Source organism: Cupressus sempervirens, chromosome 10, assembly GCF_028749045.1.
Source record: "Cupressus sempervirens isolate cs-2001-9-10 chromosome 10, ASM2874904v1, whole genome shotgun sequence".
In the NCBI taxonomy this organism is placed as follows: Eukaryota; Viridiplantae; Streptophyta; class Pinopsida; order Cupressales; family Cupressaceae; genus Cupressus; species Cupressus sempervirens.
In genome coordinates, this window is record NC_143127.1 from 338,499,281 (window position 1) to 338,516,013 (window position 16,733).

Below are 16,733 nucleotides of genomic sequence, written 5' to 3' on the forward strand. Positions count from 1 at the left end.
ATGCCTCTACCTAAAACTCCTTGCCTAAATCGGCATTAGAGAGCATACAGCGAGATTTCTCAAGGATTGTTCTATTCATCCTCTCCGTTGCTCCATTTTATTGCGGGGTGAATGGAACAATCTTAATTCTATGGATGCCATTATCTGCACAAAATGAATCAAACTCTGATGAACAAAACTCTCCGCCATTGTCCGTTTGCAAGCACTTTATTTTGTGGCTAGACTGATTCTGTACTAAAGCCTTAAAGATTTTAAACTTGTTGAAACCATCAGATTTCTTATGGAATAAATAAATCCATACATTTCTTGTGCAATCATCAAGGAAGGTGACAAAGAAGTTTGCTCCTCCAATAGAGCTTTCCTCGGTGGGTCCGAACACATCAGAATAAACAAGAGCCAAAGGAGTACCTTTCTTTTCATGTTCGGTCCTCAAGAAGCTGACCCACTTCTGTTTTCCATAAAGACAATGTTCACAAAATTGTAAGTCAACTGATTTCAGTCCTGGTAATAGCTCCCTTTTATGCATAACAGCAAGGTCCTTTTGGCTCATGTGACCGAGCCTTTGATGCCACAATTCAGAATTGCTATCTTCAACTATCATGGCAGCCCCCACTTCACCAATATTTTCTACAATATACAAGCTCCCAATCTTGTCGCCTTTTGCAACTAACATGGATCCTTTTGTGACTTTCCATGAGTTAGTTAGAGAAGTGACAAAACCTCGTGCAAATAGTTGACTTACGAAAATTAGATTTCTCGTTAGTTTTGGAACATGACGCACATCTTTTAATAGCCATTTAACAGTGCCTTTCAAAGATAATAAAATATCTCCTTTCCCTATTATTTCACATGCCTTATTATCACCCAAGTATACTTCACTGAACTTACCTTCTTGATAATTCGAGAAGTATTCCGTACATGAAGTGGCGCGAAATGATGCGCCGAAATCCAAAACCCATGAGGCTGAAGTGGTTTCAGTTGTAGATAAAATCAACACACTATCATCTTTTTCATAGATGGTGTTGGCTTGACTTTCCCGCACTCGTTCTTGTGCTCTCTTATAACCTCTACAATCCTTTTTCACATGACCACTTTTGCCACAAAACTAACAGTCTCCTCCTTTCCTTTCCCTTGACTTTGAGCACCTAGCTGATTTTGATCTTCTATGATGATTTTTCCTTCCTCTATTTTGGCTTCTTCCTCTATTTTTAGTGCTGACCACTGTCAGGGCTTCACTAGATGAGGATTCCTTGTTGCTTCTCTGCATATCCTCACTAAGTAGAGTTGCCATCACTTCATCATGGACCAACTTTTTGTTTGAGGAGTTAGAAGTACTAACTGGTGTAACAACAGGATCCCAGCTATCCGGTAATGAGCACAACAAGATGATAGCTTTAGATTCATCATCTTGTGTCATGCCAACAGAGGTTGCTTGGCATAGCAAGGTGTTCAAATCATTTATATGATTCGACATCGCAGTCTCATCTTTCATTATCAACTTGTAGAGCTTCTTCATAATAAATATTTTATTTGTAGTTGAGGCCATTTCATACATAGTTTGAAGTTTATCCCAAACTTCCTTTGTCGAAGATTCATTGTCAACATTGAATAAAATATTCTGTGATAAAGAAAGAAATATTGTTGCCTTTGCTTTATCATCGGTTTTAACCTAGTCTTCATCCGTCATTGCAGGAGGTTTCTTTGCCTTTCCATCAATTGCTACTGCCAAGTCTTGCTCGACCAACAATGAATGCATCTGAACTTTCCACAAACTGAAATTCTGTCCCGAGAATTTCTGCACTCGCAAATCTTCCATGACTTCGGATTTTCAAACACCAAAATCAATTCCAGTGTCTACGCCAAGCTCTTATACCAATTGTGAAGTTCACTGAAAGTGCAAACTGGAAATGAACAAAACAAGCAAAAGAAAAGAGAAATGCAAACACACGATTTATTGTGGTTCATCACAAATTGTGGCTACGTCCACACTGTAGGGAAGATCTCTATTAATGTAAATAATTGAACTTTACATCACAGATATTGCTTCAGCTTTTCGAATACAATATACAATGATCAACCTCCAAAACATATTTATAAAGTCTCAAAGGAAATGAAGAGACAAACAATTTGGAGGGAACAATAATAAAATGAGCATAATAAAAAGGTGACTGTTGGACTTCACATATGCACCCAACAGGTGTCTTCAAGGGGCAAAATTGGAGTCGCCTTCTCCATTTCTTTGAGAGGGTTCAAAGTTTACACATTGGCTGTCGCAGGGTTATATGTCTTGTTTGAAAGGAAAAGGGACTCCTTGAGAATTCCTTAAATTTAATAACTAGTGGTTGTACCGAAAGTACAATAGTTATGCAATAGTTTTTAAAAATTGTAGCTCATATTTAGTGCTTCAAATCTCCCTAAACACGGACATTATCTGTTGGTTTTTAAGGCATATGATACTTATCTTATAGTTTCTATATCGGTCACACTTTAAACCATTGCTTTGTATTTGTTTCGTTTAGGAATTCATGCGTATTTTGTAGTAGACAGCCCTGTTTATTACCATTTTTTTTTCACTTCCATTAACTCCACATTATGTCAAACAGTTTGCATAAACATCATTCGAAGTTATCTTCATGTGCTTATTATTAGTTTAGCTAAGGAAGTCTTGTATTTCTGATTTGCAATGCAATCGACCTCAGCTCGCTGTTCTGTCATCGGGAGTTTCAAATTGACAATATTTTACAAGAAGAAATAGAACCTAATAATATTCTATTTAATTTCTTCAGTAAGAACAATACATAGATATAATTTCTGATCTTCATGAAAACATCATACCTATCCCTCAAAACTCCTTCCAGAAAACCCCAGTTTGACCGGCATTAATGTTCTTGACCCCTGGGAAGAGTTTTAATCACCTTTAACATTTATAATTTGCCGTGAGATGAACAATCACTGTATAGAAAAATTTTTATACCCAGCAAAGAGTTCAATCGACTTTTAACTTGTCATGGAAATCTCTAACAAAGAGTTCAATCGACTCCTATTAACCTGTACGGCATCTTTTTTGAGACTCCTAATGCCCAGCATTGTGAGGCTCAATCATCATGGAAATCTTCTTATAATCAGTTGGTTTTCAGACTCGTTTATTTAATAACAATTGTATTTAATTTTTAATCTCGCCATCACGCATAGTACTGTAAAATTTAATCTTTAGTGCACTCTATCACACTTCAAGGTTAAATTTACTTTTTTTTGGCACTGGCACGCACTGCATACATAATTTATGTATTGCCTGTAAAATTTAATATGTATTTGCAAACCAAATAATACCCGAGAAATGAGAATGCGTTCAGTTCCCCATTCTTCCAAACTTCTCCTTTACACAACCTGAGACATCTAAGTTGGCAAACACTCGTCAAAATTCCAAGCGATTCTTCAGCATAATGACAAATGACCCTTTCAAATGCATGCAAATTTTTAATTAAAAGCTGCATTTGAGGATTTGAGAAAGGACATTTTCATTAAATTAATTATAATGTCCTTATTAAATATGTTCATATTTAAAATATTTTTCTATTTAATTTTTTTATGTTTAAAAAAAAATTATTTGGAATAATTAAGATAAGTCATTAACATATTGTCTTTTCAAATATTGTCATACAAAAATTAATTGTATTTGATCAATTCAAATGATAAACAAGTGCCATGTAGTGGCTTGTATTTGCCGTAGATTATATTAGTTTTAATTAATTAGAATAATGAAGTAAAAAATTGATAATATTAAATATAATTTTATTACTAATTGATTAATATTTGATATATATTTTAGATAAAAATTTAATATAAAAAATTAAAATTTCACATAAATGCAATGATACTATTATAGCTAATGAATTGTATTTTAGTATATTGGTATATTAATACATTAATATTTTCTTGACTACAGATAACTAAACATTTATAAAATAAATAGTATTAAGATGTAGAAATTTTGGCCCTAGATAATCATAAAATTGTACTAGATTTTAGTCTAATAACAAAATATTTTAAGAAAGATATAATTATTTATATTATAATTTTACCTTTTTATTTATTATTATACCTTTTTTCACAAACACTATATTTAATTTATACATTAGTTAATTGTCATCTTTCACAAATTAAAGTATTTAAAATTTAATATAATCAAATATTAGAGTGACTGGTGATAAAATTAATATTTACAAACCCAAAACTATTTATTTCCATACAATGTTAATTTTTTAAGTGAATGCTAAAATTCTGGGTAGTGCTTCAGAAAAATCGCTCTTATAAGACCCCAAATATAAGAGCCAATCAAGTTCATGTAAAATTTTTTAAAGAAATTTAGACCCCAAATATAAGAGCCAATCAAGTTCACGTAAAATATTTTAAATAAATTCAGATGCTAAAAAATTCGTATATAAACAATCCAAAAATCAAAACTTAAAATTAGAAGGAAAAATAATTTATATAATTGGTTGAGATGTAAGAAATTAATCACTAGATATGTTGAACTGATTACAATAGTATGAGCCTACGGCAAATACAATAATGGTAAACAAAGTTAATTGGATATCTCCTTATAATTTTACATTGTTTCTAAGTTTCTTGAAAGACACACCAAACATCAAAAATCTCTCCCAAAAGTAACACATGAGAAAGTAACATGAGTCTTCTAGACCATCTTAGCCAACTAAAAATATCAAATAACACCTTAGACAAGATTAAACACCCACTGAAAAAGTCATAATAGATCTCAGTACAAGAGAAGCCTAAAATGATTGCACATGTTTGTCATCATATCTTCCACTTCATTGTCTACTTAAGACTCTTTCACCAGGAACTATCCAAACACAGCTTATATGGCACTTGTGATATTGCTATCAGGATTTAACTCTGCAATTTTTGAGTCAAACTCATTTTTTCTTGGCTCAATTGTAATTAATGGAACCAGGGACACCATATTGAGGAGGAGAATGCGAGACTTCACCTGAAGGTATCTGTTTTCTCGAATTGGCGTCTGTATTTCGTTGTGGTCTAGTTCTTCTGGTTGATTATAACGAAAGACAGCGTACAGGTTCAACAGTTGACAGAGCGCTCCAATTCGGAGAATAATACTGCGGTGGAATTCTTGTTGATTGAGCCTCCTTCGGAAACTCATGATCATCCTCAGACTTCTGAAAGTATATATACACAACACAAAACAAGCATTATTCAACACAATGAGGCTTCAGACACTTCCTTAGAATTGGGGTAAGCTATTTACACGTTTTATATTATGTTTGATAGGAATCATTGGCCATTATTGAAATGTTGATAAGATAATTACAACACAGGTTGTCCATCTGATACCTGGTTTGGTATTCCCTCACGAAACACGGAATACACTCGTTAGTAACGCTTCTGATTCAATCATATCTCTTGTTGATTGATAACTGATTATGAAGCTGATTGAATCGTTTTTATATACTTGTTTTCGAAGGTGAATGGTAACATAATTTGCCACAAATATTAAAACTATAATGTACTTAAATCTTTAATTTTAATTCTGATTTTATCATATGATAAAACAAGGATACGGTATTTCCGTGGCAAAGATTCCCATGTATCTGATTTCATATTCATTCGTACAGAGCAAAATTTTCATATAAATGGGCTCTCGTTACAAATGTGACTGTTCTCTGGAACAAATGGCAGATGCTTGGACTGTGTCTTTTATTTCAGTATGTTTCAAATGCTGTCCTATCTCTTTTGGCGCTGTTTTCATTATGTTGTATCTCTGGACACTGCTATTACTGGATTGCTGTATTTTTCTGTCAATTGGACGTTGTGTCGGACTTCTGTCGGACTGTGCTGGGGTTGGAATCCAGTGTAATTATATATGAACATGTCATTTTGTGATTGTGAATTCTTATTCTTATGGTTTTAAGCTATGACTCTTGTTCTCGAGTATGAGTATGAAATATGAATGTGGGCAAGTAGCAATATTATGGATTAAAATGTTTATGATTAAAGGAAAATTGTTTTAACAAAGATCAGAAATCCAAGTCTTCGTCACTAAACCAAAAATAAACATATACACGCTTTACCGGACTATAATTTTTTTTCCCTTTTTTAAAATTTCAGGGTTCATGAAATAGACCTTAACTATGCTATCAATAGGGGTGATACTCTTATCTTACCACCTTCTTAATATCTTAACAGGTTAGTATTGGATGTGAAGTTTAACTGTTATGTCTGTTCGTTTCTTCTTATTAGTCTCTTTGTCTTGTATTGAACAGTAATGTACAAATATGGAGGCAAAGCCCTGTGTATTCAAGCTACAAGCTACTATGACTGAATAAAATAGCTCTCAGTATAGATGTAGCCACAAATTGTAGTGAACTACGATAAATTGTCTCTCTTTTCTCATTTTTATAATTGATTTCTAATTTTAACAGTCCCAACATAAAAGCCTTTTCAGTCTTCTCACTGGTATCATCTGAATCCTCAACACTGTACCTATATCACACTAACAGATGGCGAAGCAGAGTTATCCTTATACATTACTTGTAAAGCCTCTTCTTGTTCAATCAGTTTCTTTAAGACCCTCGGTGATATTATCCGTGACCATTTTACTAACTGCAATTTCAGCTCTTAGCTTATCCCGAATCACCCTCAAAGAGTCTTCAAGCTTGTTAATAGACTACTCATGGTCTTCCCTCAAATCGCTATTGCCCTTGGCTAAAGTTTGGTCACTTGCTATGATTTTATCAAGACTCTGTTTTGAAGGAGAAGATCTGTCATTCAGTCCATTTATTTCGGCTACTACCCATGGAAATATAGAATCGTAGGTTTCCATCATATTTTAGACATTTTTATTTATATTAGGATTTTCCAAGAACCTATGAACCCCTCTTAATTGTATTATCTTTCTCCATGTCAATAGGGATGTCCATGTAAATTACCATATCTATATCTTTATGGAAATTGGAATTTGAAACTCTTGATTTGGAATTCTAGAATTTGAAATCTAGATGTCAGTTTTTCAAAATTTGGTTTGGACCATTTGGTTGATCAAGATTTCATTATCAGAATACACATTCTTCTGTTTGATTATACATTTCTGAAATTAGAATACCAACCAAAATAAACATAGATGAAATATATTTTCAATATATTATTACAATCACATAATAATAAATTCCATAATAAAAAAGAAACAAAAGACTTTGATGAAGTAGAGAAGTTTCCATTCACTACAGTACAATGAAATCGAGCAGGAATCAATTAAATTTATTTACATCGAAGTCAAGTGGGTTAGATGTTTTGCTATTTATATAAGTTATTTATTGAAAATTGCCTTTGCCTGACAGACAATAACACCTTTTCGCACAAAATACATTCAACCATTCTTTCGAGTGGTAGTCTAATGTTCATCGTCATGCCTGAAAGCGACATAAAATTAATAGAAAGACAAACTAAATTACACCTGCCTTTCTGAATTTCATCCTAGGTTGCAGTGTATCTTTATATTTCATTACAATCTGGTGTTTTTCTATACGCCTAGGATTATGGATTATGTGGATTATTCTTGGACAGATTTTGTCCAAATTGACCAAAGTTTGCAATACGGTGATGTCAACTTTATTAAGAAATATTCACAAAATTGTTTTGACCGGGGATTTCAAAAAACTTTTGAGAAAAAAAATTGATTTAGACCATGCGTATAATCGACTATGGTAAAGTAAAAAGGGACAATGAAGATTTTGATACGCTTTAGAAGTCTTCAATTTGATTGCAAAAATAGTCACCGAGTCTTTTGGAACTGTTTGTTATTCATTTTCTTTGCATGATTTGGTTGTCTGTAAAGGGGCTGGATGCATCCATTTTCAAAGGCTAAAATTAACTTCTTTCTAGGGATGTCATTCAGTGTAATAGCTTGCTCAGAAATGGCAAAATTAGAGAATATTTCTTTTGTTGAACACTTGTGGAGGGATATGATCTCTCTTTTTGTTTAGTGTATTTTTTGTTTTGTGACGATCGAGTAGAGTGTCAAACATAGCAATGTGAGCAATAGGTTAGGTGGACCTCAAAAGTTTTTCATTTCAATTCATATGTAATTCAAGTTTTTGGTAAATTGGAATTAAAATGGGCATTGGAGCAATTCTACCTATTCAGATGGAAGACCAAATTATGGATTTGAATGTAAATGGGGAATCCAAATACTATTTTTTTCAATTCTAGTTCTTATTTTGTGCACATAAACAACGGATTAGAAATATTTAGAAATTACAAATGTCAATTTTGGTTCAAATCCATGAACCAAATAGGCCCTAAGAAGGAGGAATAAGTGAACTAGGGTTTGATTTAGCATTAGGCTTTAAGATAGGACGACTTCCTCGTATTCCTAGCATAGAGTGTTTTGGAAGTGTCTATCTAGTTGACAAAATTTTTGTGATTAGGCATTTATTTATTATATAATATTACATTAAAATCACAAATCAAGTGTTTTATAATTTTAAATGATTGATAAATTACAATAAAATGTCATTATGTTCACTGCATAGCCATTTCAGTGGCTCAAAGGGTTTTTTGTTTCATTTGGTTTTATGAAAAGATAAAACTAGCTTTCTCATTTTCTTTGACAACAACACTAGGCTCTAAACAATCAAAAGCATTATTATTTGATGATGTGTAGCTAGAGTCATCACCATAAGAGATAGCAACTTTGTTATGAGTAAAGAAGGTAGATGAGGGATGTTTCCTTTTATTCGAATCAACTCTTGATATGAGGAAGTTGCCCCATAATGTACCTTTAAAGAATTCTTCTTAAATAAAATTATCGTTTAAGATGGAGTGTTTCTCCCTAAATGCAAAGCCCTAACATATTCCATAACAAGTAAAATCAACCTTCTCATGAAGAAGAAGGGGAAATAAAATTGCTTGAGCATGTAGACTATAATTTATAAATGGAAACAAATAGAACAAAAAGGAAATGCACTTGTTGTGCATTAAATGGTTAAGGATAACAAAATGAAAGTTAAAAATATTAAAAAGTTTATAAATGAGGGTGAGATAATGCACAATTACCTTAGAAATATCTGCTTATGAACCTTTTAAGGGAAAGTCTATGACAACCCTCACCAGTATTATTTTCTACATTGTCTCTTTCACCATGCTAAATAAAAATCCACTACTTCATTGACACACTTCTTATCTATGTAAAACTTCCTACCCTCTACCAGTGGGCATGAGATCTTTGCAATTAAAGAAAAGAAAAAAAGATTTTGCATGAACATGTACAGACAATGATTTATAAACAAAAAAAAATAGAACAAAAAGGAAATGCACTTGTTGTGCATAAAATGGTTAAGGATAACAGAATGAAAGATAAAAGTACTACAAAATTTATAAACGAGGGTGAGATAATGCATAATTACCTCAACAACATTTGCTCATGGTCTTTTAGGGGAATATCAATGATAATCCTCAGCAATATTATTTTCTACATTGTCTCTTTCAGCATGCTAAGATAAGATAAGTGGACAATTATTATTATATTATTAAAGATTACAAATTAATGTTGGGTATGTTTAAAGAATATAAAATCTACCACATGTTGCAAGAAGCTAACTATGTGGCAAGAAGGCTAGTGAATATTGACATTAAATTTTAAACAAATGATGAATTAGGATATTAACAACAACATCCCTATATCATGCATAATGATCTTGGAAAGGATGATGTTATAGATGCCTTACTTCTTATGAAATGGTTGAGTATTTTGGAAGTGACAATTTTGGTGTTTTGATTTACTTAACCTATTTTTAAGAGTATGGATGCTTATTCTTATGGAAGAATGGGGGACCATAATAAAATAGAACCTATTGTTTGTGACAAAAAAAAATGGACTCAATCTAGAGTGAGATTTTGGTGGGAGGCCTAAATGGCTATATGGAAAGGCTTCATGGGGTTGATGTATAGGCCACCAAAACATTTATTGAAGGATGGAAGCAGGGTACTCTTAGAGTATATGCCATTGAATCATAAATCAATAAAACATTAATTGCAAATATCTCATGCACACTAGTAGAGGGTAGGAAGTTTTACATAGATAAGAAGTGTGTCAATGAAATTGTGGAATTTTTTTTAGCATGCTGAAAGAGACAATGTAGAAAATAATATTGGTGAGGATTATCATTGATATTCCCCTAAAATACCATGAGCAAATGTGTTGAGGTAATTATGCATTATCTCACCCTCGTTTATAAATTTTGTAGTACTTTTATCTTTCATTTTGTTATCCTTAACCATTTTGTGAGAATGAAGGACCCTTAGTCCTTACCTTGTCTTTCTTTCTTCTTGTTGCTTTGTTCCTTTTCAGTCACCGTTTGGTGCCTACCTTGGCTAGCTCTTCTATTTGTATGCTCAGTCCCATAAACCGTTTTGGTTTTTCATGGACATTAATAATTTTATCTTATCTTATCTTATCTTATCTACCTTGTGGGACATTTCCATTTAAACCATCATCAATGTTAATATATGCATTTTTAACCATACCTTCATCATCCCCCTATCCTTAACTATTTTCATTCCAATATAGATCTATTGGAAATATGAGAGGAGTAACTAAGAGGGGAGGGGTGAATCAATTACCACTAAAATAAATCTTGAATCCATTTGATGTCAATATAGATCAAAACTAAACTCTGTTATACCTTAGTAACACACAAAAAAAATGTTGTAACTTGGTAAACACTGAAATAGCTCGGTCAATGCTTAACATGAAAATCTTCAAGATATTATCTGAGGTTGATCTTACTTAACTTAATTGCAAACACATAAGAAAAATAACATGAACATAGTTGACACCAAGATTTAATAGGGAAACCCAATTTGAGAAAAATCACCAATTGCAACTAGTTACTAATTTTCACTCTTCTAAAGTAAGCCCTATTAGGAGCTAACCTTGTTAAAAGTTACAAAACACATTGTTATGGGTGACCCTGTTAGAGGATTTAATCACCCTATTAGGAGTGGCCTTGTTAGAGGTCTTTAGACAATTCAATAGAAATGCCACCTTGTTAGAAGATTTACAAATAGTTGTTAAGCCAACTCTGTTAAGAGATTTAGATCATTGTTACAATGGTTAGAGAGTAACAATGAGATGACTCAATTTTTGATTCAACTAAATTACTGATTACAGATCTGAATTCTAGTTTGTACACTTGATCCTTCCTAATCCAATGTATCTTTGCATCTCAATAAGGATATTCTACTTATCCTTCTAATTCACTTCCTCTTAGCATCATCAAATCTTCAATTATGTTCCACACATTCAATCCTCTTCTTGACCTTATATTTATATCATACATATTGTCAAGTTAGCTTAAATACAACTTAGAATAATTAATATTCATCTTCTTAGATGACTAGAACCAATAGGCAATTCAATTAAGCTCAATATGCCAAAACAAGAAGATCCTTCATTAGCTGATACTACTTAGTAGATACTAGCTCAAAACGATTTTCTTGTGTTAACCAGGTGAACTCAGTTAACACTGGATATTCACAAAGTTCCTTTGGTAACCAAGTGAGCTCAATTAACACTGGTTCCATCCAACATTTCCCTTGTTAATTAAGTGAGCTCGATTAACACTCAACTTCTGCAACTTTCCTTTGTCACCCAAGTGAACTCGATAGACACTGTCTTCTAAACTAGGCAAAGTCTAGAATGCTTAATAGACACAAAAAACTATGTTCAATGCTTGAGTGAGCTTAGCATACACTGATTGTCAATGATATGACATTTTGTGTAACATCAAAGACAATACAAAATTAATCAATTTTTTCCAACAAGATGGACCACATAAGCATCAACATAGTAGGTTGTCTAAGTAACTTTATGGTTTGAATTATTTTTATTGAATTAGTAGGAGAAGGGCCTTAATCCTAGATATTATAACTTAACACATGAAAACATAGACTCAAGCCTTAAACCCTACAACAAAATCCTAATAAAAAATCTAAATCACATCAAAAACAATGTATTCACATGCCTATTGAACTATCCCTTTATTCTATAGATTTTTTAACATAATAAAATACATAACAATATGAGACTTTGAAACAATATAATTAACCAATGAAATAGTTTTAGCCCAAAGGACATGGGTATTAGAAAATAATAGCCAATTCTTTATGGTCAAAGCTAAAAAAATCATAATAACTATCATCATATTAATTTTGAAATTAAGGTCACTAACCTCATCTACTGGCATCTTTAACCTCATCCTTCTTTGAGATGATCTTCCAATTCTTTGACAAATATTTGAGGGTTGTTGTCTAGTCTTAGTCATCCTCATCAATCTCATGTTCTTCCTTGTATTCATCTCCTCCCTTTTGCTTCTAACTCTTCGTCTTGTCCTTCCTTTTGATTATACTTTTCCCATTAACTACTACAAACATAGCTTTCTTCATTATTCTGCCAATAATCCTTTATAGGTTATAACAATTATTTAGTTTTCTTAGAAGAAGTAACAATCTCCTCTACTTGGATGATTTTTTTTTTCTAAATATTGTCAATTTATTCATATGGGTTAGGAGAGATTTATTTCTCCTTAGGAATGTTGGGGACAAGGGGAGCCTCTTCATCAACCATATCCTTATTAGAAACAAGGGATGCATAAGCATGGTCCAAAACCTCTTCATAATCATCCAAATTGATAGAGATGTCAATAGATTTTTCTTCCTTGCCACCTTTATATCCATCATCCTTAGAGTTATCTAAGGATTCCTTCTACTCTAGCTCATACTCAAAGTTAGTTTCAGGGATGGTTTTATTTTTTATATTTTCACCTTTGAGTTCTCTTTTAAGCAATTGTGTCAAAAAAAATCCTTAGAACTCATCTCATGTTCCTAATCTTCACAAGTTTCTTGGAATAAAATGTTGATCTTGAAGCATCAATTTATGTTATATTTGACATTTAGTAGAGAAATGTAGAGCTTCAAAGTCTTTTTTTAACTAAGCTAGAAAATAGTTATATTTGTCAACCCAAAAGATAGATGATGGTCACATTGGTAATTAGATCATAGCTAACATGGTTAAACATAAATAAAATTTATTTTCTTCTAATAATAAGGTGTTTTGAATTTTATGGTATTTCAAGATGATGGTTATTTCAAATAAAAAATTCTTATTCCTATTCATAACAAGATGTTTCCTTGTTCATTTCTATTATAGGGTCATTTGGGAGTTCTTATAATATATGTTTTTATTTTGTATGGGTGGTTGTGTGCTAGTTATGTTCAAGAAGTATGTGTCTTTGAAGAGCTATTTGGTAGAAATTATTATTATTATAGAGGATGACTAAAAATTCTTCATTAATAGATATGTTGAAAAAGTGGTTGCTTGTCATGCACCTTAATAATTATCTCATGAATTCTAATACCATTATAACAAGATAGATCTCAAGTAGAAGGAAATAGGGCTTATAATAGATAAATATATAGTTGTTGTTGTTGTTGTTGTTGTTGTTGTGTGTGTGTGTGTGTGTGTGTGTGAGAGAGAGAGAGAGAGGGGGGGGGGGGGGGTGCGGGGGCCAGGAAGGAGAAAGATGAAATGGATATCAAGGAGGATAGTTATCACTTAGAATAGAAAAAGTTGGTGATGGTGCATGAGAGAGAGAATGGGAAAATGGTGAGAGACATGAGGTGGACATAGATTATAATTATGTGAAAAGATTATGAGAGGGGGAGAGATGTGAAAAATAAAGAAGGGGGAGATGGAGAGAGATGAGATAGACCTCAAGTTAGGGCTTATATTAGATTTTAAAAAATTGTGATGAGGAAGGTGGGGAAAGAAAATGAGAGAGAAAGTAGTTATAGGGGGACATGTGAGAGATAAAGTGCAAGAGTGGTGAGAGGTTGATAGACATTAGGTATAAATTGAGGGTAAATAGACAGTAATAAATGTTGAGAAGAGATAGGGAGATAGTGAACTAGGATAACTAGAGGGAGAAATGTGTGTGTGAGAGTGTGTGTGCATGTGACATAGACATAGGGGGGCACATGTTAAGAAGCATGAGAGAGTAGGGTAATTAGGGGATATATGTCTTAGAGAGATTTAGAGAAAGAAGAGAGGGTTAGCTACATGAGGAATAAGTTTATGGTAATGTGTGTGTGTGTGTGTGTGTGTGTGTGTGTGTGTGTGTGTGTGTGTGTGTGTGTGTGTGTGTGTGTGAGAGAGAGAGAGAGAGAGATCTTAGAATAGATAAATATAGTAATGGGAAAGGTAGGAAGAGAGAGAATAATAGAGATAGTAATAATAGGTGGTTGTGTGAGAGATAGAATGAGAGAATAGTGAGAGGTTGATAGATATAAGATAGAGATTGAGGGTGAATAGAGAGAAATATATGGTGAGAGGAGAGTGGGAGATAATGAAATAGGGTCATTAGCAGGAGATTGCAATAAAAGGACATGTTACTTTTTTTTGCATATTAATTATTTTTTGGGTAAATTTTCTCAAAGTGAGTATCCTTCACCTGAGATCCACTAGCTATAGAATTTTTAAATGAAAATAATATATCTTTATACTTTTCTTCATAAATATTCAAGATATATTTTTAATATATCTTTATGAAGAGGATTTTAAAAGATGAGAATAGCAGCAGCAACAGAGTACTATTTGGTATTCTTGGAACATAGTTTTTTTATCTATGTTGCCATCAGTGCTAAATGGGGAGATTGTTAGCATGAATGTTAATGATACTACATTGGGGGAGTATCTTAAGCATTGGAGAGAATTGACATGTTGCATTCACGATTGTGTTTTTCATTGATGTTAACATAGCAGTAATTTTGTGAAGACTAATAGAGTAGTAGATAGAGATCTTAGTTGTATGGACAATGTTTTGATTTTTTGGTGATTTTTTTTCATGGACATATTCAATATAGTGTCCTAATGTGAAGGTTCAATGTGCAACATGTAAGTCAAAGACATGTGAAAGTTGTACCTAATTTACAAAGAGCAAAATAGAGACAGAGTACCTAAGGAGTGGTTTCTAATGTTTGCATTATATCCTATGATAGTGATATAATCTGTTGATGCACAGTTAGCCAGTAATCGAGGAAAGTTTGATGGTGACGAAAAAAATTGCACAGGTCCTAAAGTCATATGTGTGAAGTTTTATATATACTTTGAGCCAACAGTACTATTATAATTATAATTAATTAATTATCTTATTATAATTAATTAGGAAAGTGATGTAGTGCAAGGGAAGAGAATCCCAAATGGAGATATCCTAGCCCCCAGCAAATAACCACACATCAAAATATAAATAAAAACTTGATCTCTGATACCAATTTGCAACTCTTTATTCATAAAATAACTGATTACATGCAATACATTGGGTTGTAATGCCTTCCCGGTTATGGCCAAATACAAAGAAATTACAATAGTTCTTAAAAATCCCTCAAGATCCAACTCAAATCCTAGATAACCCAAATCTATAACAAAATAATAATCTAGTAGAAACTTCCAAGATCTCAAATTGTGCTTGCAAGCCACCAAGCAATCTCCTTGTTTCTAAACAACAGCCTCTAGCTCTTCTCTAAATGTGCTATTCTGGATTCCAACTTAAATATTTTCTCTATAGCTCCCACTCTGAACTAAATTTCATTATCCTTCTTAATTACCTAAGACACTACCCAAGCCCTTCTTAAATAACTAGATAAGCGACAAGTTAGCTAGTCAAGCATTTAATTACAATATAGGTCCACCTTCGAAGAGTAAACCAAAACTCTAATAAACATGAACAAAAATAAATATAGATTTATAATTAGGTGCACACATGACCCAATAACATGTCCCTCTCTTAACAAGATCTCATTTCCTCACACAAAACTACACAAGATGAAAACTCCACATGTTTCACGCAAAACTGTCCAAAAATTGATTCCCGAGAAAAATCATGATGTCTCCTAACTTTGATTGAATTAGAAATTGTGATTCAAACTAAAGGTATTAATTTAGGTCCTCTAAAATCCCTTAAGTGCACAAAGGCTGACTCCTCAAAGAGAATTGTGCATCCATCCCAAAAGTCATACACAGAAACCCATCACAAAACTGGCACAAAATTGATGTGTTAGAAAAATAACCATACCTCCCAAACCATGAAAAGAATAACACCACCAAAATCCAAGCTCAATGATACTGCATCAGACTCCCCAAGTAAATAGAAAAGTATGTCCCATATTTTGATGTCCAAATAAAGATCTACAACCAACTTTATCTTTACCAAAGGCTTCCTCTTCATCAAAGTCAACAGAAAATATCTAAAAATCAACCATGTATGCTTCACCCACTAAAACATAAGAATCAAATGAATCTCAAAAACCCAATTAGCATGCTCACTCCTGAGAACAAATTGAACATAATGCTTCACCAAGAATTCTACAACTGATCACAACCAGAAACAACAATATCCTTAAACATATACTCCATGTTAGCAACATCTTGTAACTCCAAAGTAAAGTTAAAAATGTGTAAGTTCAAATCCCCAATAAGAACAACATGTAAATCCTCAACCATGTCAACCACAATTAATTTAGGAACATATAGATCCATAGTATCATGTAGATCCAAAACCAAATAAGAACCTAGTGAATCCACACAAACAACAAAAAACTCCACATCAGAAGCAATATGCAGATCTCCATCAACACATGCC

At 32.8% G+C, this 16,733-nt stretch overlaps 1 protein-coding gene across 1 annotated transcript in view; it reads left to right on the plus strand.

Annotated features, from left to right (window-relative positions):
• LOC149533975 (MADS-box transcription factor 22-like) overlaps window positions 1-5,922 on the plus strand; it is a 165,461-nt gene extending 159,539 nt beyond the window's left edge. Inside the window, exons 7-9 of the mRNA XM_089805947.1 lie at window positions 4,976-5,017; window positions 5,099-5,274; window positions 5,655-5,922. Coding sequence (XP_089662073.1) covers window positions 4,976-5,017; window positions 5,099-5,274; window positions 5,655-5,922 — 486 coding nt within the window. The remainder of the gene's footprint in view (window positions 1-4,975; window positions 5,018-5,098; window positions 5,275-5,654) is intronic.
• The last annotated feature ends 10,811 nt before the right edge of the window (window positions 5,923-16,733 follow it).